At 40.5% G+C, this 24265-nt stretch overlaps 2 protein-coding genes across 2 annotated transcripts in view; one reads left to right on the plus strand and one right to left on the minus strand.

The window, feature by feature from the left end:
• The first annotated feature begins 1715 nt into the window (after window positions 1-1715).
• LOC116893300 (mas-related G-protein coupled receptor member B3-like) lies at window positions 1716-2681 on the plus strand. The gene has a single exon (XM_032895128.1). The coding sequence runs from the start codon at window positions 1716-1718 to the stop codon at window positions 2679-2681; it is 966 nt and encodes a 321-aa protein (XP_032751019.1).
• Window positions 2682-20387: 17706 nt separating this feature from the next.
• The window catches only part of Rab3il1 (RAB3A interacting protein like 1), a 10185-nt gene continuing 6307 nt past the window's right edge, over window positions 20388-24265 (minus strand). The window contains exons 9-10 of the mRNA XM_032895129.1: window positions 22627-22799; window positions 20388-20436 (exon numbers count right to left, since the gene is read on the minus strand). Of these exons, the coding sequence (XP_032751020.1) occupies window positions 20388-20436; window positions 22627-22799 (222 nt within the window). The remainder of the gene's footprint in view (window positions 20437-22626; window positions 22800-24265) is intronic.

Below are 24265 nucleotides of genomic sequence, written 5' to 3' on the forward strand. Positions count from 1 at the left end.
CTTTCACTTGCTTAGTTAGAGTTACACAAAGATATTTTATACTATTTTTGGCTACTGTAAATGGTGATGTTTCCCTAATTTCTTTTGTAGCCTGTTTAGCATTTGTATAAACAAGGGCTAGTATAAAGTGTTTTATTTTTTAAATTCATGCCCATTTGGGGTGCCTCTATTATTGTAATGTCCTTTTATTTGTGTAGATTAAGGAAAACCCTTATCACTAAAACATCATGTAATTAGTTGTTTGTGCTTTTTTCTGCATCTCAGACCCAAAGAATACCAGTTATTGTTTCTATTTCCCTTCATTCCTTCTACCTTCCCTTCTTCCTTCCTCACTCCTTCCCTCCCCCTCCTTCCTTCCCTTCTTCTTTCCTTCTTCTCTTCCTTCTTTCTTTTCTTCCTATTTTCTTTCAGCCCAAGCTTTTCTGGAACTCACCTATATAGCTTAGACTGTCTTTGAACTCATCAAAATCTTCTCACCCTCTAGAGTCTGGTGTTCCACAAGTGGAATACTGTATTTGGTAGATAGTTTCTATTGATGGGTTTCCCCCTCTAGATATTTCTGTGTCACAATGTCCTCTATACATCACAGTTGTTACCTTCTTCCTTCTTTGTATCTTCCTCCAAATTTGCTTTTTTATTCCTCAAGAATGTTAGTAATTCAGTTATTCTCAGAACTAATACCTAAATTCTGGCTGAAACTCTCCTAGGTCATCAATGTAGTCATTTAATAGACACCCCTTAGTTGGAGAATGGCAAAGTCCATCATTGGCCATGTTGCAGCATAAGCCATTTTTCCAAACACTCTAGAACTTCCTCTGACAGTCACTAGCATTTATATTTTCCTCATTTTTCTATGTGTTTCGTGGTCCTAAACATGTTCTAGAATAGTTTAAAAAACATTTAATCTGAAATTGTAACTACTTTGGGGTTTAATGTTAATTTATTCATTTGTAAATAATTATCGTATATATAATTTATGCGATATATAATCATATACAATATATTATGTAATGTATGTAGTTTGCAATTAATAATAAATCAATGAAAATTCTCATTCATTGTGTCTCAATAGAGAGAGGTACACTTGTGATATAGCAACAGAAAACAGAATAGTGCTTAATGTCCTCAAAGGCTTTCCTGCTTTCTAGTTTCAAATCTGAAATGGAGATTGAGTCACAGTAGCCTATAGGTTTGGTTTTTCATACTTGTCTTAGTATGACTTGGGAATCCCTTCATGATTGTCATTCATGATTTCCATATTTTCCCATTGGATACCTTGCTCCCCAATCCAGGATTGTAAGCAACTGTTGGTCATGCTTCTGGCTTCCAAATTCCTTCAGCAGAGAAGAACTGGTCTTATGACTGAAAGAAATTTGAGTTCAGAGTTTTATTTCTAACATAGCCTGAGACACTGAGTGTTTAAACTGAGCATATCAGATATTCTCATAACAGTAGAAGGACATAACTTGTAGATAGCTGAAATAAATACAAAATGGATTTAAATTAAGAATTCAGAAATATTGGTTTTGATATGTCCTTAATGTCTACAATCCTATTTCACTTCTTATGTACCAAGTCAGTCATTAACATATAGCAAGGTGTTAACAAGCATCAGGGAGTACACAGACAGCATGTGCTCATATATATTTTATTTTATTTTAATTAATTATTATTATTTTTTTGGTTACAGGAACACTAGTGGAGCTTTCCTAAGCATGGATCTAAGAACATCACTAAGAGATATCACAACATTGGATAAAAACATTCATTTTTCACTTTGTACCATCGAGTTTCAAGTCATGAGTTTGCTTTCTCTCATCATTTCTCCTGTTGGGATGGTACTAAATGGCATAGTCCTGTGGTTCCTGGCCTTCCAGAATCATAGGAATGCCTTCTCTGCCTACATCATCAACCTGGTTGTGGCTGACTTTCTCTTCCTGTGTTCTCACTTCCTATTTTCCCTTCTTATTGTCCTCACCCGCTACACTATTTTAATGTACATTAGACAGATTTTGGATACTGTGACAATATTTGCTTATTTTTTTGGCCTGAGCATTATCACCATCATTAGCATTGAGTGCTGGTTGTCTGTCATGTGGCCCATCTGGTATCACCGTCAACGTCTGAGACTCACATCAGCTGTCATCTGTGTCTTGCTTTGGGTTGTATCCCTGCTGTTTCCTGCCCTGCAGATGAAGACATGTAGCTTGCTGCTTAATACCTTAGACAATTATCGGTGTGAGATAATCAATTCTATCTCTAGTGCATGGTTAATTGTTTTATTTGTGGTTCTATGTTGTTTCAGCCTCATCTTGCTTCTCAGGATCTCCTGTGGATCACAGCAGGTTCATGTGACCAGGCTGTATGTGACCATTTCACTCAGGGTGCTATTTTGCCTGCTCTTTGGCATTCCCTTTGGGATCTACTGGATGGTTGACCAATGGAATGAAGAAAATTTTTCTTTTAGAGCTTGTGGTTTTTCACATGATATACTATACCTATACTGTATTAACATCTGTGCCAATGCTACTGTTTACTTCCTTGTTGGCTCCATTAGGCATGGCAAGTTCCAGAGGATGACTCTGAAGCTGATTCTGCAGAGGGCCATACAGGACACCCCTGAGGAAGAAGGTGGAGAGAGGGGTCCTTCAGGAAATCCTGAAGAACTGAGAACAGTCTAGTACAGCAACTGAGAGCTGCTTTGATAAGATATATTATTTTGAAGAGAGAAATAGTTTTCTTACCTATGGGACCTGTTTTCACAACCTTGTTCAGCTTGTTACCTGATCTTTCATCAGTTATAAAAGACAACAATCATTTATGTGAACGATGAGACATACAGGATTTGTCATACACTGACTGCAGCATTTCTGAAGCTGTGTTACTGAGGGTCCACCATTTTATTTTGATGGGACTCCTCATAAGTGTTCTGGGGTTGTTAATGATTAATGGCAAATACATTTTTCATCAGAAGGCTAAAGGAAATGTAGGAAAGTATGGCATTTCTTTAGTCACTGAAATTTATTGTGCTTAAACAAATGTTATATTTTGCAAAATTTTATTTGTTTAAAAGCACCCCTTTCCCAGTGTTTCAAGAGTTAAATAGATACACTGTATAATCCTAGTCCTTATTAATTTCCATAAGTTATAAAGAATATATGAAGTGATGGTCTTTCTCATATAAATTGCTTAGTAAACAAATATACATTGTTCACTCGTACAATCTCAATACAAGTCTGTCAAAGCTCTAGTCACCCAGTGGAGTCCTCACCTTCAAGTTCACCATGTCTTTCATTTTATCATTGGAAGAGTTCTGTCATGTTTTTGTAATGAGATCCAACAATATATGTGAACACAGGAAAGTGAAAACTCTCTGTAATTCTCTTCAAAATACCTTGTTTGACATTCCATTCTCATGTCTCTTCTCTTTCTTCTCTTGTCTTTGCCATGATTTCAATCTCTCTAACTTTCAAATCTCTCATGACAAGTTTCCAATGACATCCTCTAGACTACATTCTTTTGAAATCAAACCTGCCTCACATTTATATTACTTTATTGATACCACATTATTTGTTACTTGAATTGTGCATATTTAATAACATTTTCTATATTTTTTGTTTTAAACATTCAATATGTGGTATTTTCAAATAAAGCACAATTAGGTGTGCCCAGATTAAAAAAAACAGGTCAACAAATCTTCCTAAGTGTGTGGCTCTACAGGATTCAGAAGTAACCCAGGAACCATACACACACACACACATACAGAGAGAGAGAGAGAGAGAGAGAGAGAGAGAGAGAGAGAGAGAGAGAGAATGTCTCCAGCTGTAACTACAAAACAGCAATGAGTCACCTGTCACCTTGGACCTGATTTTTTGCTGAGGCTGATTTTGCACCAATCCAATTTTCCCATTCTCGAGAACCCTTAAATGATTGAGGCTGATCTTCAGAAGTTGGAGATGCACTTTGAAACATACATTGCTCCTCCCCCTACTTTGTTTGTGTGTGTGTGTGTGTGTGTGTGTGTGTGTGTGTGTGTGTGTGTCAGTCATATGCTTGTGGATCATACACATGCAATCAGCTATGGCTAGAGTGCCATTGATGCTTATTTGCTGACTTACTGCCACAGTCTCTGCTATGACAGTCCTGGATCATAACCCTAATGAACAATGAGCCCCAATTAATTTTTGTAGACATTTACTTGGTCAGGGTAAGTAGAAATGTAACCAAGATATAAGTTGCTACCAGGAACTTCGATATGGTGTGATAGACCTGACTATGTTGTCTTTTGAGAAATTGTGAAAGATTTGGGGACATTGGAATAGCAAAGCAGTTTATTGCTATAAGTGTCCCTTAAGCACAAGCTTGAGAGACAGCAATGCTGCGAACTGTGGATGATAAAACCAACTCAAGAGGTGTCAAAAGGGAACAATGTTGGCACCTGGCTAGAGAGCATTATTAGGATATTTGCAAAAGATTGTGACCACTTCTTACCCTTTCCCTAAAAATCTGCCTGAAGCTACATCTAAAAATTTGGAGTAATGTTCTTTGCACAGGGTATTAGGTCAATCATGAGAAAAGGAAAGGCAGGCTAAAAAGAATACCAAAATGTACAATTTGAGGAGCAAAAGAAGACTAGGGAATTTAATGTTGGAGCTAAGCGTTGTGCTCAAAGAGATGAGTAGTTCAAAGAAAGGCCTTATTGAAAATGGAATAAAGACAGTGCTGCCCTATGGCAAGACCTTACCCAGCTCAGCTTCCAACTCACAAAAAGGAAACACTTAAAGACTCACCAAAAACAACAAATGAAAGGAATAAATCAAAGCTTATGGAAATGTAATTCAGGGAGAAGTCAGGTCTCATATTAAGCAGGTAGCAGACCTTGGGAGCATCATCCAAATGATTCTGGCCTTCAAGTCATGAAGGATGCAGGAATAATCATGTTGTAGACTCTTCCTCCAAAGTTAAGGAAGGTCACAGAAGCTAGGCCTATGGGAGGGGAGTTCCTGCATGGAGGGCTGGAGAGGCCATTGGAAGAAACGGTGAAAATAAAATCTTTATCTCATTGGAGACCCTAATGTTTCAGATACTAGAACAATGGTATACTTGTCAAGGAGAGCTGCATAGAGAGAGTGAAACCAGCCCAAGAGAGAGAAGTGTGTTACAGTCACAAAGCTGAAAGTGCAGAGTAATCTTTGTTTTTCGACACCAAAATATGGACCTACAGGATTTGGAGTTTACCATACTGGATTTTGATTTTACTTTGCTCCAGTATTTTCTCACTATTCCCCTACTCCACTCCTTAGGAATGATATTTTGTGATCTGTGCCTGTGTACTTGGCTTTTCGAATTGACATGAAGTTACATTTAAGTGATTTCTTTGAGTTTCAAGAGGTTGGACTATTAAATCATGTTGAGACTGTGAAAGACTAGGGGGGCTTTTGAAGTTGGGCTAAATGCATCTTCCATTATGATATGGGTACAAGCTTATGGAGTTCAGTGAGTGAACTATGCTGGTCTATATGAGAATGGTCCAAATAGACTCAAGTATCTGAATGAGAGCTCCAAATTTGGTACCATGTTTTGAGAAAGATCATGAGGTGAAGACTTGTTTTAGGAAGTATGTCAGTGGGATGAGCTTTTGAGGTTTTAAAGATCTGTGCCATTCTCAGCACTCTCTCTGTCTCTGTCTGTCTGTCTGTCTGTCCATCTGTCTGTCTGTGTCTCTCTGCTTCAGATATGTGGTTCAGATGTAAGATGTCAGCTGCTGCTCCAGTGCCACCTTTGCCTGTTGCCACGCACTCTCCCATGATGGTTATGGACTCTAACCCTCTGGAACTATGAAGTCACAGATTACATGTTTTCTTTCATAAGTGACCTTGTTTATGGTGTTTCATCACAGCCATAGAAAGCAATGTATGCACTGATTTTACTTCATCTTCCACTCATGTTAGTCAATATTATTGATTTATGCTCCTTGTTCTCTCCCCCTTACTTGCCAAAAGAGTTGTCAACCATTTCCATATTGTTGTTCTGTATATATGGTCTCTATAAAATACATTCGACTTGTAAATGTGATTACGTGATTTTTCTTCTTACATTCATCTTCTATAACATAGCATAATGTAAATGGAATCACAAATACTGTAACAAATGAAGAGGTCTTGCTCTTAACCATTGAGTAATCATATCTGTATGTGACTGGAAAAGGTTCATGACCAATTCCTCCAATTTTCCTTGTCTGTGTTATTCTGCTGTCTGAATATTGGAAATAACCATTCAAAAACTTGGAAAGAAAATATCTTTTTGTAGACTATATATCTTCATCTATCATTTAATTTTAAGTTGAAATGGCTTTATTTTCAAATAGGCATGTAGGGGTATTTTATGTTTTATTTTTGAGATTATTATATGATATCATAATTTTTTGCAATTATTAGTTACATTGAAACTAATAAAAAAGAAAGTGAGGAAGTGCTTCGAGCACATGGGCACAGGAGAAAATTTCCTAAACAGACCACCAATGGTTTATGCTTTAAGATCAAGAATGGCTATAAATGGGACCTCATAAATGGGTAAGGCAAAAGAACCTCAATAGAACAAAAACAGCAACCAAAGATTGGGAAAAGATCTTTAAACCTTCAATATAAAGCTAATGTCAAAAGAACACTGTCAATAGAACAAAACATTTCAACCAATAGAATGGATGAGGCACATAAAAATGTTCAACATCTTTTCACAGAGAAATCCCTAAGATTTCACCCCAACCAGTAAATGGCTCAGAGCAAAAATGTCAATGAGGATGTGGAAAAAGGAAACTCCAAGTAAGACTCAGAGAAAATTCAAATAACCCTATATTAAAAATGGCAACAAGTAGCCTCTACTATGTTCTACTTATTTATAATAGCCAGAAGCTGGAAAGAACCCAAATTCTCAACTGTACACTTTATACAATGGAGTAATATTGAATGGATGAGAAAGATCATCCTGAGTGAGGTAAAGTCTCAAAAGAACACACATAGTATGTACTCACTGATAAGTGGCTATTAGCCCAAAAGCTTGGGATATCTAAGAAAACATTCACAGATCATAGGAAGCTCAAAAAGAAGGAAGATCAAAATGTAGATGCTTCATTCCTTCTTAGAAGGGAGAACAAAATAAATACTCATGGGGGAAATACAGGGATAAAGAGTAGAACAGGGACTGAAGAGAAGTTCATCCAGAAACTGCCCATCTGGAAATCCATCCCATATGTAGCCATTAAAATCAGTCACTATTGCTGATGCCAAGTGCTTGCTGACAGCAGGTTGATATGGATGTTTCCTGAGAGGCTCTGCCAGAGCCCTATTGATACAGATGAGGGTGACTGTAGCTAACCATTGGACTGAGCATGGGGATCCCAATAGAGGAGTTAGAGAAAAGACTGAAGGAGCTGGAAGGGTTTGCAATCCTACAGGAAGAACAACAGTATCAACCAACTAGACCCAACAAGATCTCCCAGGGACAAAACCACCAACCAATGAGTACACATGGAGGGACACATGGCTCCAGCCACATATATAGCAGAGGATGGCATTGTCCATAATTAATAGGAGGAAAAGTCCTTGTTCTTATAAAGGCTCATTTCCTGATGTAGGGAAATGCCAGGGCATTGATGTGGTAGTGGGTGGGTGGGAGGAAGGGGATGCATCCTCATGGACGGGGAAGCTAAGACTGAACCCCAGTGAAATTGTTGGGGGAGGGGGGGGGGGGAGGGGCTATGGGAGAGGGGGAGGGAAAGAAGGGGATAACAGAATTTAAGAAAATGTTAATCAGAAAAAAGGCAAAAAATGAAATATAAAATATCCATGGAAAATAAAATAAAAAAGAAAACAAGTACATCATGAATTTTTCAGGCAAATGAATGCAACTAGAAAATATCACCCTGAGTGAGATAACCTCGACCCAAAAGTACATGCATGGAATGTACTCAAGATAAGTGGTTCCTAGACAATAATTATAGAATTCCCATGATACATCTGATAGACACAAAGAAGTTAAACAAGAAGGAAGGTCCAAGTGAGGATGCTTATATCCCACATAGAAGGGATGGCAAAATATGGATGGAAGGTAGAGGGGAGAGGGACCTGTATAGGAGGTGGGAGAGGGAGGGGAATAGCGGGCAGTATCAGGTATGGGTAGAGACAGGAGAGAGTTCCAGATGGCCAGGAGGATGAAAGGAAATATACAGCTGCTGGGTATGGGGGTTGAGGGGACTCTGTAGTAACCTGAGATTCAGGAGGCTCCCAGGACTCAATATGGGTGACCTTAGCCTAAATGCCCAACAGTGCAGAAGTGGAATCTACAGAGATCATCTCCAGTAGCCAGATAAGACCCCCAGTGGAGGGATAAGGGCACCAACCCACCCATAAGACCTTTGACTGAAAATTGCTCTTGTCTAAAACGGTGGGCAAAAATGATGCAGAGTCTGAAGGAATGGTCAACCAGTGACTGGCCCAATTTGGGATCCGCCCCATGGGTGGGCACCAATCCCTGACACTATTAATGATGCTATGTTGTACTTGCCAACAGGAGTCCTGCATGGCTGTCCTCAGAGAGACTTTACCCAGCAACTGAATGAAACAGATGCAAATACCCACAGAGAAGCATTGGAAGGAGGTTGGGGACCACTATGGACAAGTTAGGGGAAAAATTGACAATTTGGGTCAAAAATTTGAAGGTGGGTTGGTGTTTCCATCCGTCCACTGAGGGCCCTGTCTAACTACTGGAATGGTCTCTTCAAACACCATATCCCCACTGCTGTCCACTTCAGTTAAGGTCACCCACATTGAGTCCTAGAAGCCTCCTCTATCTCAGGTTTCTGGAACTCTAGACATTCTCCCATTCCACATTCCCTGCAGCTGCATGTTTCCATTTATATCTAGCTCTCTGGGCTTCTCTCCTGTCTCCTTCCATACCTGACCTGTCCTCCTTCCCCCTTTCTGCTCCCACCCAATTCCTTCCTTCCTTCTGCCTTCCATGATTATTTTCTTTCCCCTTCTAAGCAGGATTAAAACTTACTTACTTGGGTCTTTCTTCTTGTTTAACTTCCTAGGGTTTGTGGGATGTACACATGGGTATTCTGTACTTTTTGGCTAATATTCACTTCTCAGTGAGTACATATCATGCACATCTTTTTGGGTCTGGGTACCTCATGCCATTTTCCAGTTCCACCCACTTGACTGCAAAATTCATGATGTCCTTTCTTTTTCTTTGTGCGTTCCATTTTTATATGAAAAAAAAAAGTACAAGAAAGGGGAAAGAAAGTCTACGGGTTCCCCTGCCCTAAGGAACCACCGTGGTGTGATCTCCCAACAGGTTAGTACTGACTGTTTCTGAGAAGAAGAAGGAAACTGACAAACAGTTAGCCGGGTTCCCATCAGTAGCCTCCTATATCACTCTTGGAGAAGAAACTGGTGAAGTTTTTACAGGGAGGGGCACTGTAACTTTGTACAACTTTTGGAAAGAATAATATACCCATCCTTTGGATAGGCAATCCTGCTTGAAGGAAGGGGCTGTCCTTGTTTTTAATAGCTGAGTAATATTCCATTGGGTAAATGAACCATAACCCTGTTAAAGAGTTAGGGGAAATATGGAAGGAACTGAAGGGGATGATAACTCCATAGGTTCAACAATGTTGTCTCACCATTTTTTCTCCCTAGAAGAATAAGACATCACCAAAAAGAGCCCACAAGGGGCTGGTCAGAGTCCCAGGAACATACGTAGCAAGAACTCCTTATCTAGTCTCAGTGGGGAAAGGATGCACCTAATCCTGTTGCAACTTGACTTGATGTCCCAGTGGAATAAAGGAGGCTACCTTCTTATAGGCCAAGAGGATGGGAATGGAAAGAAATCTGCAAGGGGGACTGGAAGGGGGCATCCTTTGGGATATACATAATTAAAATAATTAATTAATAAAAACTTAAATTTTTACCTATTTAATGATTATTTTACAATGTGTATTTGAACTTAAATAGTGAGAAATAGGGCTTTAGCTCTGTATGATTTTAACTTCTGGCTTCATAGTCACATGAAGATGCATAGCCATTAGTCAGCTAAAGAAATGGGTGAAAAGCAAAGTTTCTCAAAACATGATAGGTAATATTAGTGGAGATGGAAAGAAAAGTGTGGCTAGTCATCTTTGCTAGCTCAGCAGAACAGGGACAGAGATTCTATAAGCTTTGGCATATAATGTAAAAATTAAGTCCTAGGTTTTAATTTGGTCTCCCTGTACCAACTTCTCTTTGAAGTCCAGGCATTGGTTGGGGATATGTAACCATTGACTTACCTCCTGACCAAAAGGGTTTGGATTGATTATTGTTTAATTAAGACACTGAGATATCTGGATAGTTCATGTTGGTCTTTTGGTGGGGCAAAGTCTAGCATAACCTGACTTCCCTGCCACTGTGTCTCTACATGTGCTTCTCATTTCCTCTTGTCCCTCTGCTGTTCTCCCTGGCCTTTCCTCTTCTGCCAGCAAAACCACTAGCTTTTTATTTGGCTAAAAGCCACATTCTAGTCTGAACCTGTGAATTACCTCGGCCCAGCAAGGAAAGACGCAGAACACGTTCGGATTCTTCTCAACAGCCTTTATTTTGCAGGACCAGCCTCATTGCTGATACAGGGACCTCTTTGCAAAGGCTCTGCCGGATTTGCAATACAACAGGCTGTGGTTGTGCTACTTGTCCTTCAGGGATTGGCGGAGCATGAATCACCCTATGCTACTTGTCCTCCAGGGATTGGCAGAGCACGAATCACCCCTCTAGCATGGTACAGCCCCGGCCAGATTGACGACAGGGGCAAACCCGTGCATGCGCAGTACTGTTATTTACCACGAGAGGGCGCCGGATGTCAGCGCCATCTTTGTTTTACCGCGCTGCTCCCTACATGAACCAATCAGCAGCAGGACAAAACCTGATTCATCATTTTGGGTTGCCCTTTGGCAAGGAGGGCTGTGTGACCATCTCCATGGCATCTTTCTTTCTTTCTTTTTAATTAATGAAAATTTTTTAATTAAAAAAATCCTAAATAACTTATGTAGAGCCACTTGACTCAAGAGTACATTGAACACAGACAGGGTTATTCTTCAAGGGTACAATACTGATAAGAAGAAATTACAATGACCTTAAAGTGCTCTGGTCAGATGATAGGGCCAACATCAGAAGTGGCAAGCCATATTTAGGTATGTATGGATCTCCATGTGAGTAATGAGTCCAGTCTATCCATTAGCCTTTCTTACAACCCATAGCCCCAAATCAATCATATGAAAATAGTATATAAATTCTAACACAGAAAATTCTATGCTAGAATTAAAGCATCCAAAATTTGGGGATAATTTAGGCTTAAAACTAAGGCAATGTAAATGCACTGTGGACATTAATTAATGATGTTCACTCATTAACAACTATATTACTACAAAATGCTAACAATGAGGAAAATAGATGGGATCACTGAAATTAGCATAACTTTGTTTTGAAAATGGAATGCAGTCTCACCTTAAATTCTACAGACTATATTGCATGGTTTCCTAAACTGGTTCCTTCCTGGTTACTTGCTCAATGCCATGGCAGTGTCTCATCCAAGGGTTGGTACTACCCTTTACCCTTGTCCTGCTAGCCCATCCAGCCGAGCTCACTTCCTGAGGCCACACATAGCTTTCAGAAGCATGAGAAGAGCTCTAGTTACGCTGTGAGGGTCCTCACTACCTGGATTGATTCCAGGCTCCCACAGGCATAAAATGTCTTTTCCCGGTTCAGCCTTCTCTCCCTCCTTCTCTTGCCCCTCTTCAATCTCTCCATCCTTCCCCCTTCTCCCCTCCACAACTCTCTTGCTCTATTAAAATTTTCATTGGACATGCTCAAAGCCCTCCAACAGAAAGCCCTGCTGCAGCATCCTTGGTAAATGTCCTCTCATTTCCGCTCTTTCCTTCCTCCCATTAAAACTCAATTTGACACTGCTTCCTGGATCTTCTTCCACACCAGGATTTCCAGAGCCTGAGGACATTTTTATGGTTCTTCCTACACTTGTATCCCTGCCCTGCCTTCTTTCTAGGTTTCCAAGGCTCTGTCCCCACTCTTCAACAAATTTTGCTTGTCCATGAATAAATGACTGGGGGCAGGAAAGGGTAAGTGAAAATTCTTTTGTATGAGAATCTTTTTTTTTATTTCTTTATTTTTTATTTTATTAACTTGGTATTTCTTATTTACATTTCAATTGTTATTCCCTTCCGGTTTCGGGAATATCCCCTAACCCCTCCTCCCCTTCTATATGGGTGTTCCCCATCCTCCCCCATTGCTGCCTCCCCAAACAATCTAGTTCACTGGGGTTCAGTCTTAGCAGGACCAGGGCTTCCCTTTCACTGGTGCTCTTACTAGGATATTCATTGCTACCTATGAGGTTGGAGTCCAGGGTCCAGTCCATGTATAGTCTTTAGGTAGTGGCTTAGTCCCTGGAAGCTCTGGTTGCTTGGCATTGTTGTTCATATGGGGTCTCAAGCCCCTTCAAGCTCTTCAGTTCTTTCTCTGATTCCTTCAGCAGGGGTCCCGTTCTCAGTTCAGTGGTTTGCTGCTGGCATTCGCCTCTGTATTTGCTGTATTCTGGCTGTGTCTCTCAGGAGTTCGATCTACATCCGGCTCCTGTCGGTCTGCACTTCTTTGCTTCATCCATCTTGTCTAATTGGGTGGCTGTATATGTATGGGCCACATGTGGGGCAGGCTCTGAATGGGTGTTCCTTCTGTCTCTGTTTTAATCTTTGCGTCTCTATTCCCTGCCAAAGGGTATTCTTGTTCCCCTTTTAAAGAAGGAGTGAAGCATTCACATTTTGATCATCCGTCTTGAGTTTCATTTGTTCTAGGCATCTAGGGTAATTCAAGCATTTGGGCTAATAGCCACTTATCAATGAGTGCATACCATGTGTGTCTTTCTGTGATTGGGTTAGCTCACTCAGGATGATATTTTCCAGTTCAACCATTTGCCTCTGAATTTCATAAAGTCATTGTTTTGATAGCTGAGTAATATTCCATTGTGTAGATGTACCACATTTTTCTGTATCCATTCCTCTGTTGAAGGGCATCTGGGTTCTTTCCAGCTTCTGGCTATTATAAATAAGGCTGCGATGAACATAGTGGAGCACGTGTCTTTTTTTTTATATGTTGGGGCATCTTTTGGGTATATGCCCAAGAGGTATAGCTGGATCCTCAGGCAGTTCAATGTCCAATTTTCTGAGGAACCTCCAGACTGATTTCCAGAATGGTTGTACCAGTCTGCAATCCCACCAACAATGGAGGTGTTCCTCTTTCTCCACATCCTGCCAGCATTTGCTGTCACCTGAGTTTTGATCTTAGCCATTCTCACTGGTGTGAGGTGAAATCTCAGGGTTGTTTTTTGATTTTGCATTTCCCTTATGACTAAAGATGTTGAACATTTCTTTAGGTGTTTCTCAGCCATTCGGCATTCCTCAGCTGTGAATTCTTTGTTTAGCTCTGAACCCCATTTTTTAATAGGGTTATTTGTCTTCCTGCGGTCTAACTTCTTGAGTTCTTTGTATATTTTGGATATAAGGCCTCTATCTGTTGTAGGATTGGTAAAGATCTTTTCCCAATCTGTTGGTTGCCATTTTGTCCTAACCACAGTGTCCTTTGCCTTACAGAAGCTTTGCAGTTTTATGAGATCCCATTTGTCGATTCTTGATCTTAGAGCATAAGCCATTGGTGTTTTGTTCAGGAAATTTTTTCCAGTGCCCATGTGTTTCAGATGCTTCCCTAGTTTTCTTCTATTAGTTTGAGTGTGTCTGGTTTGATGTGGAGGTCCTTGATCCACTTGGACTTAAGCTTTGTACAGGGTGATAAGCATGGATCGATCTGCATTCTTCTACATGTTGACCTCAGTTGAACCAGCACCATTTGCTGAAAATGCTATCTTTTTCCATTGGATGGTTTTGGCTCCTTTGTCAAAATCAAGTAACCATAGGTGTGTGGGTTCATTTCTGGGTCTTCAATTCTATTCCATTGGTCTATCTGTCTGTCTCTGTACCAATACCATGCAGTTTTTATCACTATTGCTCTGTAATACTGCTTGAGTTCAGGGATAGTGATTCCCCTGAAGTCCTTTTATTGTTGAGGATAGTTTTAGCTATCCTGGGTTTTTGTTATTCAGATGAATTTGCAAATTGTTCTGTCTAACTCTTTGAAGAATTGGATTGGTATTTTGATGGGGATTGCATTGAATCTGTAGATCACTTTTGGTAGAATGGCCATTTTTACTATATTAATCCTGCCAATCCATGAGCATGGGAGATCTTTCCATCTTCTGAGTCTTCTTCAATTTCTTTCTTCAAGTCTTGAAGTTCTTGTTGTACAAATTTTTACTTGCTTGGTTAAAAGTCACCGAGGTATTTATATTATTTGGGTCTATTATGAAGGTGTCGTTTCCCTAATTTCTTTCTCGGCTTGTTTCTCTTTTGTGTAGAGGGAAGGCTACTGATTTATTTGAGTTAATTTTATACCCAGCCACTTTGCTGAAGTTGTTTATCAGCTTTAGTAGTTCTCTGGTGGAACTTTTTGGGATCCTTAAATATACTATCATATCATCTGCAAATAGTGATATTTTGACTTCTTCTTTTCGATCTGTATCCTTGACCTCCTTTTGTTGTCTGATTGCTCTGGCTAGAACTTCAAGAACTATATTGAATAAGTAGGGAGAGAGTGGGCAGCCTTGTCTAGTCCCTGATTTTAGTGGGATTGCTTCAAGTTTCTCTCCATTTAGTTTAATGTTAGTACTGGTTTGCTGTATGGCTTTATATACTATGTTTAGGTATGGGCCTTGATTCCTATTCTTTCAGGACTTTTATCATGAAGGGTGTTGAATTTTGTCAAATGCTTTCTCAGCATCTAATGAAATGATCATGTGGTTTTGTTCTTTCAGTTTGTTTTATATAATGGATCCGTTGATGGTTTTCCGTATATTAAACCATCCCTGCATGCCTGGGATGAAGCCTACTTGATCATGGTGGATGATTTTTTGATGTGCTCTTGGATTCGGTTTGCCAGAATTTTATTAAAGTATTTTTAAATCGATATTCATAAAGAAATTGGTCTGAAGTTCTCTTTCTTTGTTGGGTCTTTGTGTGGTTTAGGTATAAAATGGTGTGGCTTCATAGAATGTAGGTTCTTGTCTGATTTTCGTTCCTCTGATTTGTAGTTATATCACTTTTCATTTCTGAATTTTGTTAATTTGGGCCACTCTCTGTGTCCTCTGTAGTTATGGCAAAATCTGCTAGCGTTTATCTTTCTTGTTGACTTCTCAAAGAACCAACTTTTAGTTTCTGCTGAAAGTTCACTCTAATTTTTACTGTTTTTCTACTACTTGGTTGATTTCAAAGCTCTGATTTGATTATTTCTACCTTACTATATCTCACACCTGATACTCTTTAGCCTTTTGTCCTAGAGGCCTTTTTGGAGTGTGCTGTCAAACTCTTTTGATATGTCTCTCTCTGTTTCTTTCTGCGAGCACTCAGATTTATGAGTTTTCTGCTCTGCTTACAGCCATTGTTTGAAATTGTTTACTTAATATCTCTGGTAGAGTCTGTCTTTTGTCTCTGAGGTGTTTTCTCTTGTAAGCTGACAGATCCAGGGTCATCATTGCCTGTCCAATTTGTTCAGTCTATAAATACCTGGGGGAGTCAGGTTCATTGTTAACAGAGAGATGTGGAAGAGTGATTTATTGCTTCCTGTTGTGTCGTATTCGGATGAGATTATGTTTGTATTAACTTTCTTCTCTTTGTTTTATTTGTAAGGCAATTAGTTTGGTTTTTCTAGGCCGTGTAACATACCCTTTGTTGGGCTACCATTGTATCCTCTATGGAGCTTGATTTGTAGAAAAGATGACTGGTATTGAATTTTGATGCACATCATGAAATGTCTTGGTTTCTCCATCCTATGTTGGTGAGAGGTTTGGGGATACTAGTGATAGCGTGGGATGTACATTTGCATGTTTCATCTTGAGGTCTGTATGACATCTCTCCAGGATCTTCTGGCTTCCTTCTCTCTGTCGAAAGTCTGGTTAATTCTGATTAGGTCTGCCTTTATGTATGTTATGACCGTTTCCCTTCTGTTTTTTAATATTCTTTCTTTGTTTTGTGCATTTTATTGTTTTTGACTATTATCTTGATGGAGGATTTTCTTTCTGGTCCAATCTCTTGAGTTCTGTAGGCTTCTTGTATGTCTATATGGGCATCTCTTTCTTTTTAGAATTGAGGACACATTTCTACTGTTACTACTGAATGCAGAATCACTCTCTATACCTATTATCCTTAAGTTTAATGTGTCATTGGAGTTTACTGTGTCTTTTGGACCAAGTAGACACCATTTGCCTCTTTGAGCAGATTGTGTCGTCAGTTTCTGTAAAATCTTCTGCTCCTGAATTCTCTCTTATCTTGTGTTTGTTGGTGATGCCTCTCGGCTCCTTGTCTCTTCTTTAGTTTTCTATGTCCAGGGTCATCCTCCCTTTGTGCTGCTTTGTTACTTCCATTTCATTTTAGATTTCCTTCCACCTGTTTTAAGGTGTGTTTCCTATAAATTCTTTCCAGGAAGTTTTGTGATTCCTCTCAATGGCCTCTACTTACATTTGTTATGTTTTCTGCGTTTTCTCTAAAGGGAGTTCTTTATGTCTTTCTTGGCGTCTCCATCTACATGAACAAATGTGATTTAAAATCAGATCTTTAGCATAGTGTGTTGGATATCAGTGTTTTTGCTTTGGTGAGGAGGAGTGCATACAATGATACCATGTAGTCTTGCTGTTGCTTGATTCCTGTGCCTGCCTCTCACCATCAGTTGTCTCTAGTGTTGCCTTGTTCTCTCTTCTGACAATGTCAAGACCTTCTAGCAAACTTGATGTATTTAGAGATACTGGAGCCTGTTTTCCTGTTTTCTTTCAATGATTATGGGAATAGGGTGTTCTGCTTTCCAAGAATATTGTCTTCCTGTCACTTGCTTTTCCATTATTCACATATTTCTGAATCCACCAGAGCTGTGTCACTTATGGCAGAAAAGTTAGTGTATCTGGACTCAGGCCTGAAAATTGGCGCTCCTCCAGTGACTAACGTTCAGCTCTCTGTGAGGGCAGCAACAGAATGGCCTGCTTACCTTTCTTGAGGTCCCCTGTGCACGAGGTCCCCAGATGGCACTAGGCAAATTTTTCTCTAGGAGTCAGGAAATGTGGCTTAGAGAGTGGATGTCTCTGGCTTCCCATGTGGTTTATCTGTCCCTCTGAGAGGTCTAGCTTCCTCCCACGAATTTTGGGTGCAGGGAGCTGTTTGACCAGGTTCACCCAGATCTGGGCACATTATCTGGACCGTGGGGACCTGCACAGCTTCTTTGTCTCTATGTTCCTGTACTTAGAGGGCCTTATACAGTTTCCCTCTTGCATGGGATGTTGTGAGGCAGCTGGGAGGTCTCTCCTGCCTACCAGTCCTCAGAAATTCCCCTTGTGGCCAGGCATTATCTCTCTCTCTCTCTCTAAATAGGTTGCAGGGCAGGAGTTGTGGGCCGGGTTCAGTGAGTTCAGCTCAACAAAACCAAAATTATCCGGTCCCAGAGGTACCCTGTGTGTCCTGAGTTCTGCGGATAAGTCACCCCAGAGAGCAGAAGATTGGTCTTGCCTCTGGTCTTGGCCTGGGTCGCTCCTTGGCCAGGCGTGCTGTCAGCTCTCTCTTGAGCAGCAACAGAGGCCTGCCACCTTGCTCCAGGACCCTGTGCAGGGTCTCAGCCTGGCGCTAGATTGATACTTTCCTCTAGAATCAGAAATACGACTTGAGTGTAGTCTCTTCTGGCTTTTCCTGAAAAGGACTTTATTGGGACATTAAATCTTAGGAGAATATATACCAAGGCATGTCAGGGAAGTGGTGTATATAGTTAAGATTACTGGCTATGTGATGAATTCCATTATCAAGCTACTTGGGCTATTCATGCAACTTTGCATCTGATTTATAATAAAATGAATGGATATATGGGAGTCAAAGCAGGACAGGAGCATGAATATGGGATCTTTGAGCAAGGTCTGAGGAGTGCTACCCAGTAGTTTTGCTACTTATGAAACGCCAGCCTTTATCTTTATAGAACTCCATGGTAACACCCACAGCAATCCTAGACATATTTCTAAACTTGCTTGGGTGTGGTCTGATCTTATGGGTATTTGTTTTCTGATCCAAAATCTCATATTTGATGACTCTTGCTTGCATCAAATTGATATCATAGACGGTATGAATTACTACACCAGTGTTGTACATTTAATGTGATCCGTCATCCCCTGATTGCTACTGCATGGTATCAAAATGTTGCATTCTTACCAACAGCGCAAATTAGTGTTCTTTCCCTACATCTTCATCAGCATTTTTTGATCTTTGGATTCTTGGTGATATACAATTTTGCCTGGGTGGGATGAAATCTGAGGCAGCTATTTCCATCTTGCAATGGTGACGCTTTGAACATCTTCAGATATTGCATGAATACTCATTTCTTCTTTGGGGATATTGTCTAGTATTTAAACCTATGGTCAACTTTCTTTGAAGTTTTATGAGGTGTTTTTATCTTTTGGGATCTTTATATTTTCTAGCTTACCAATCTTTTGCTGTACATATAGTTGGCTGTAGTTTGATTGTTTTACTTTGGTTAAACTTTGGTCTTCTTTAAGATCATTGAATATTTGATAAAATCCTCTTTGAATCCTTGAATTCTTAATTTGTGCTTGGAATTGTTCTTTTAAATCTGTGTCTTCACTTCTACAAGTGCTGCTCGGTGAGAATACATACTATTAATTCATAATATTAGGAAGGCATGTTGTTATTATTTTTCCATTGATATGGTACAAGAGGACTTCAATTTCTGAGAGGATTTTGGTTCAGCTTTTTTTTTGATATAAGTTTTTGTTGGGCTTGTTTGATTTAGGTGGAGTCATGGACTATGCATTAGAAATCTAAAAATTGTATTTGTTATAAAGAGACCTGTGCATTCCTACAGAAAATCCGTGGTTGTCTAGCCTCTATAACTGCTAGAGCAGTCTCAGAGGTGCAATATGAAACAGAAATAGTTTCCTCATGATGAGTGTCCTGTGATTGTGATTATATTCTTTATTTCAAGTGCCTTTTATTATTCTTCATGCTCTTTTTCAATTATAAGATGATTATACAGAACTCTATTGGCTGATGATAAGTTTTACTTGCCAGGAGAGGTGTCACATGTTCCAACAACATTGCGCATCATCATTCTTTATGTAATCTACTTCTGATACTAGTCTGTCGGTTCTTTAAAATTAGTCCTTTTGGGATACCTCCATTGCTGGAATGTTTCTATTTATTTATATTAAAAATTCCTTGAGACCTGCTAACATAAGATAGTCTACTATGCTTTAATCACCACGCCTGGGGGCCCATCCTGTGGACAAATGATACCTAAAGCTCTCCAGAAGTTGAGTTTAAATTCTGTTCTTCAACTATTTCTCGCTAGTTTCATTCTACTTTTTCTTGATTTACTGCTTCCTTTCTTTCAGCAGGTCTTGGAACTCATAATAATTTCGTTTTCTGTGAGCTCATCAACATTTTCTGACCCCAGTCTATGATTACTGTACACAAAGTCAAGTTACTACCGTGGTCTCGGTAGATGGTTTCTATTCAGCTCTCTCCTTCCACTGTAAAGGTTTCTGCTGCCCACATGCCTATTGTTAGCAGGTTGACCTACTCTTCCTTTAAAATTCTTCCTTTCCAATTTGATTTGCTCACTCCCCAAAAATGTTAGAAATTAATTAATGCGATACATAGGCTGGGAAATTCTTCTCAGGTCTCTCAATACCAATAGCCATTTATTCTGGACTTATTTCTTTTGTGCGGGATCAAAAGTCCACGTCTTGTGTCATTTTACAGAATAGCTATTCTTCAGAAGCATTGTAGTACCCTCTGACAGACCCACCAGTTAAGATGTCATGTTTTCCTCTATTTTCTCTATGTGTCGGTGGGCATTACTCTGGTTTAAAGATATGTGCAAATACATTTTAATCACTAGATTTGTGGCCACTGCTGGAGTTTATCTTCTTAGTTTACTCAGATGTGAATAATCATCAAATATCGGTAGTACACACATAAATTGCACGGCAACAAATCAGTAGAAGAATTCTCAGTTCTCTGTCATGTCTCATAGCATGAGACAGCATGAAAAGTCGCTGAATGTCCTCAGACCTTTCCTGCTTTTCTACTTTCAAATCTGAATGGATGATTGGGTCATAGTAGCCTATGCAGGTCTACAGTGCTGTCAGTACTAATACTTTGAGATAGACTTGGCATTCCTTTTCTATTACTTTCACTCCTATGCCAGATCTTTGTACAGCTGTTGCTTATGCTTTGGCTTCGAGTCACTGGAACGAGAGAAGAATGTACTACGACAGTATAGAAGAGATTAGGTTCAGACTTCTATTTCCAGCTTCTGATATAGCTCTGATAGCTATAGGTGTCTGGCTACGATCCATCAACCGTTATCACCTCGGTACAGTAGCATGTTAGGTGATCAGATAACCCAAATTAAATCTCAAATTCAGAGTCCAGAAATACCATGGTTCGATAGAATTTACTCTAGCCATGTAATCATGTTTTTCTTCCTCGAGAATCCATGTCAGTCTATTACACCTGCTAGGTCTGAGCTCCCGCATCTGGGAGTGCACAGAGATGTCTTGTGCATGTGTTTCTGCAGTGATTTTTATTGCACAGTCAGCAGGAGATATCCTCAAGCAGGGATGTGTCATCTCAGTCCTGGGAAACTAATATCTCAGCATTGAATGGAAATAAATATATTTTCATTTTTGTGTACATCCAGGATTCCTAAGTCACAGATTTTCTGATCCTCATCATTTCTCTAGTTTCCAGTGGTGAGTATATCGGGTCTGTGTTCCTGATCTCCAGATCATAGGAATGCTTCTTTTCTAAATCATCTACGGTGTGGTAAGTTCCACTTTCTCTCAGTTTGTACTTGCATTCTGGTATCCCAGTACCACTGACTCTATTTCCAATGACATGCTCACTTTTTGCATGTTGTTCATTTTCTTAGCTTTTAGGCCTGAGCATTCTACAGTACCACCATAAGATTGAATCACTGCTCATGCCCTGTCATGTTGCCAATCTGGTTTGCTGCAACATCTGAGATAGACAGCAGTAGTCATGTGTGTCTTGTTTTTGGATTCTGGACCATGTAAAGCTTTGCGTCGGAGGGAAAGGTATGCTTTGTTACCATTTTCTAGCATTCCAATGTGCTTGTGTTGTCAGAAGAATGGGATATCATACGTGAACGCTGTAGAGGTCAGTCAGCTGCTTTGCAGGTTTTCTGTGGCTTTCAGTCTAATCTGCTCGTCAGGATCTTATGTGGCTCGCATAGAATTCCTCGGTGGCTATTGTTCTCACCAGTGCAGGCATTCCTATCCCTTACCGTGTCGACATTTTGGGATCAACTGGATCCCATCCGCATCGATGGTTAGAGATGTTGGACTTTGCAACTATTATTTATGAGATGAGTATTCTAGCAGATGTTGTATAGCTCAAAGTGGTGGTCCCCTCTCGGCACCCATAACATCCCAACCTCTTCCTGCTCTGTCCTTGAGACATTTTGCATACACTGGAGGGTCTCAACGCCCTTGCAAAACTCAAAAACTTTCTCCTCTTGGCGTGCTCAATGCTCCTCTGCTGCACATAGCGATAGAGCTGAATCTGTATCGATGTACTCTCTTGGATGGTGGTTTAGTCCTGGGAGCTCTGGTTGGTTGGTATTGTTGAGGTCTTATGGGTTTGCAAATCTCTTCAGTTCCTTCAATCTTTTTCACTCTAACTCTTCCATAATGAGTCCCATTCTCAATTCAATGCGTGGCTAGCATTCACTTGGTATTTGTCTCTCAGAGACAGCAGTATTAGGGTCCTGTCAGCATGCATTTCTTCGCACCACCACTAGCTACTGGGTTTTGGCGGCGTAGTATATTGTCCCCTTTCAGGTTTCATGTGACTGGCACCAAATCTACTTGTTGTCAGTATCTTCTGACTGGCCTACATGTGCTGTATCCCCAGGTGGTAGCTGACTCTGGTCAATCATTCCTGAGCTCTCTGCCCAGAAACTTTGTCACCTCTCTCTTCCCATAGATATTTTTGTTCTTCTAGAGAGGACTTCAAAGAATCTGCACTTTTGACTGTCCTTCTTGAGCAGTGATGTGGTTGTGAGATTGTATCTTCGGGTAATCCTGAGGCTGGGGGCTAATATCCACTGGTCAGTGAAAGTGCAGTGCCATGTGGTTTCTCTCTTTTGTGTGTGTGTGTGATTGGGTTTACCTGACCTGTGGATGATATTTTCTGCTCCATATGTTTTGCTTGTAAAGTTCATGAAGTCATCAGTGCACTTGGCCAGCTGAGTAGCTCTACTGTGCCAGATGTATCATATTTTCCTGTATCTGTCCTGTGTTGAAGGGACATCTGGGTTCTTTTCTTTCCAGCTTCGCTATTATAAATAAGGATGCGTAGAACAGAGTAGCTTGTAACAGTCACTATTATATAGTTGAGTATCTTTAAGGTACATGCCGCACAGAGTGGTAGATCCTGTCTGCAGTTTCACTGTGTCCCAATTCTTCTGAGGATCTGCTAGACTGATTTTCCCAAAGTGTTGCACCAGATGCAAATCCATCATCAACTGAGGGATGTTCCGCTGCCTCTCCGTACATTCTACTTTGTCCAACTGTCTGTTGTCATCCTGAAGTTTGTAGAATTTCAGGGCATCTCTGGCCACAGTGTGAGGGTGAATCAGGGTTGTTTTTGATTTGCATTCCCTGATGACTAAGGGATGCTCGAACCTTTCTTTAGTCTTCAGCTATCATGGCACATTCCTCAAACGAGAATTTTGTGTCGTTTCTGCACCCGACTCTTTTTCTCTTTTTCTCAGGTGAGCTGCCCAGACCAATCGAGGCCTTTGCGCTGTAGTAAGCGCTTGCATTTTACTACTGAGCTAAATCCTGGCTACACCCTGCGCACTTTTTAATGGGGTTCTTCAGATTCTGTAGTCTATCTTTCTCTCTCTCTTGGATCAACTGAAGTATTTCTTATATACATTTCAAAGTGTTATTCCCGCTTCATGGGTTTCCTGTGGGCAAGCATCTCCCTCTCTCCCTTCTTCTTTATGGGTGTTCCTCCCATCCTCCCTCCACGCCGCCCTTTCCCAACAATCCTAGCTCACTTGTGTTCAGTCTAGCATGGGACCCAGGGCTTCCCTCCACCTGGTGCTCTGACTAGGATATTCATTGCTACGCTAAGAGGTCCAGAGTCCAGGGTCAGTCCATGTGCTAGTCTTTAGGTAGTGGCTTGGTCCCCAGTGCTCTGAAGGTGGCATTAGCATTTCATATGGGGCTCGCAGTCGAGGCCCTTCAGCCTCTTCCAGTTCTTCTGATTCCTTCCATCGGGGTCCTATTTCCTCCAGTTCAGTGAGTCGGCTGCTGGCATTCGCTCTCGTAGCTTTGCTGTATTCTGGCTGTGTCTGCGAGGCCGATCTACATCCGCTCCTGTCGGTTCTAGCATCTCTTTGCTTCATCCATCTTAGCCTAATTGGATGGCTGTACTTGTGTATGCCACATGTAGCGGCCTCTGAATGGGTGTTCCTTCTGCCTCTAGTTAATCTTTGCTTCTCTCTCCCTGCCAAGGGTATTCTTATTCTGCACAGCATAGAAGAGGTAGAAAGCATTCACATTTTGATCAATCCATCTTTGATTTCACTTTGTTTCATAGGCATCTAGGAATTAATTCAAGCATTTGGGGCTATGAGTAGCCACTTATCAATGAGTGCACACTCATGTATGTTTTTCTTGAGCTAGGTTTCACCTCACCTCAGGATGATATTTTCCAGTTCCAACCATTTTGCCTCACGAATTTCCAGCTTAAAGTCGTGTTTGTGAATGGTAATATTCTCCATTGTGTAGACAGAAAATACATTTTCTGTAATCCATTCCTCTGTTGAAGGGCGTCTGGGTTATTTCCAGCTTCTAGCCATACTCCATCAAGGCTACGTATGAACATAGTGGAGCATGTTTCTTTGTTATATGTTGTATCTTTGCGTGCCATGTGCTCAAAGGGAGAGGTATAAGCTGGGTCCCTAGGCAGTGTCAGTTGTCCACTTTCTGAGGAACTCTCCAGACTGATTTCCAGAATGGTTTGTACCAATACGTAATA

This window comes from Rattus rattus, chromosome 2 (assembly GCF_011064425.1).
Source record: "Rattus rattus isolate New Zealand chromosome 2, Rrattus_CSIRO_v1, whole genome shotgun sequence".
Lineage (NCBI taxonomy): Eukaryota > Metazoa > Chordata > Mammalia > Rodentia > Muridae > Rattus > Rattus rattus.

Coding starts and splice junctions, on each gene's coding strand:
- LOC116893300 (XM_032895128.1), top strand. CDS start 1,716: ATGGATCTAAGAACATCACTAAGAGATATCACAACATTGGATAAAAAC.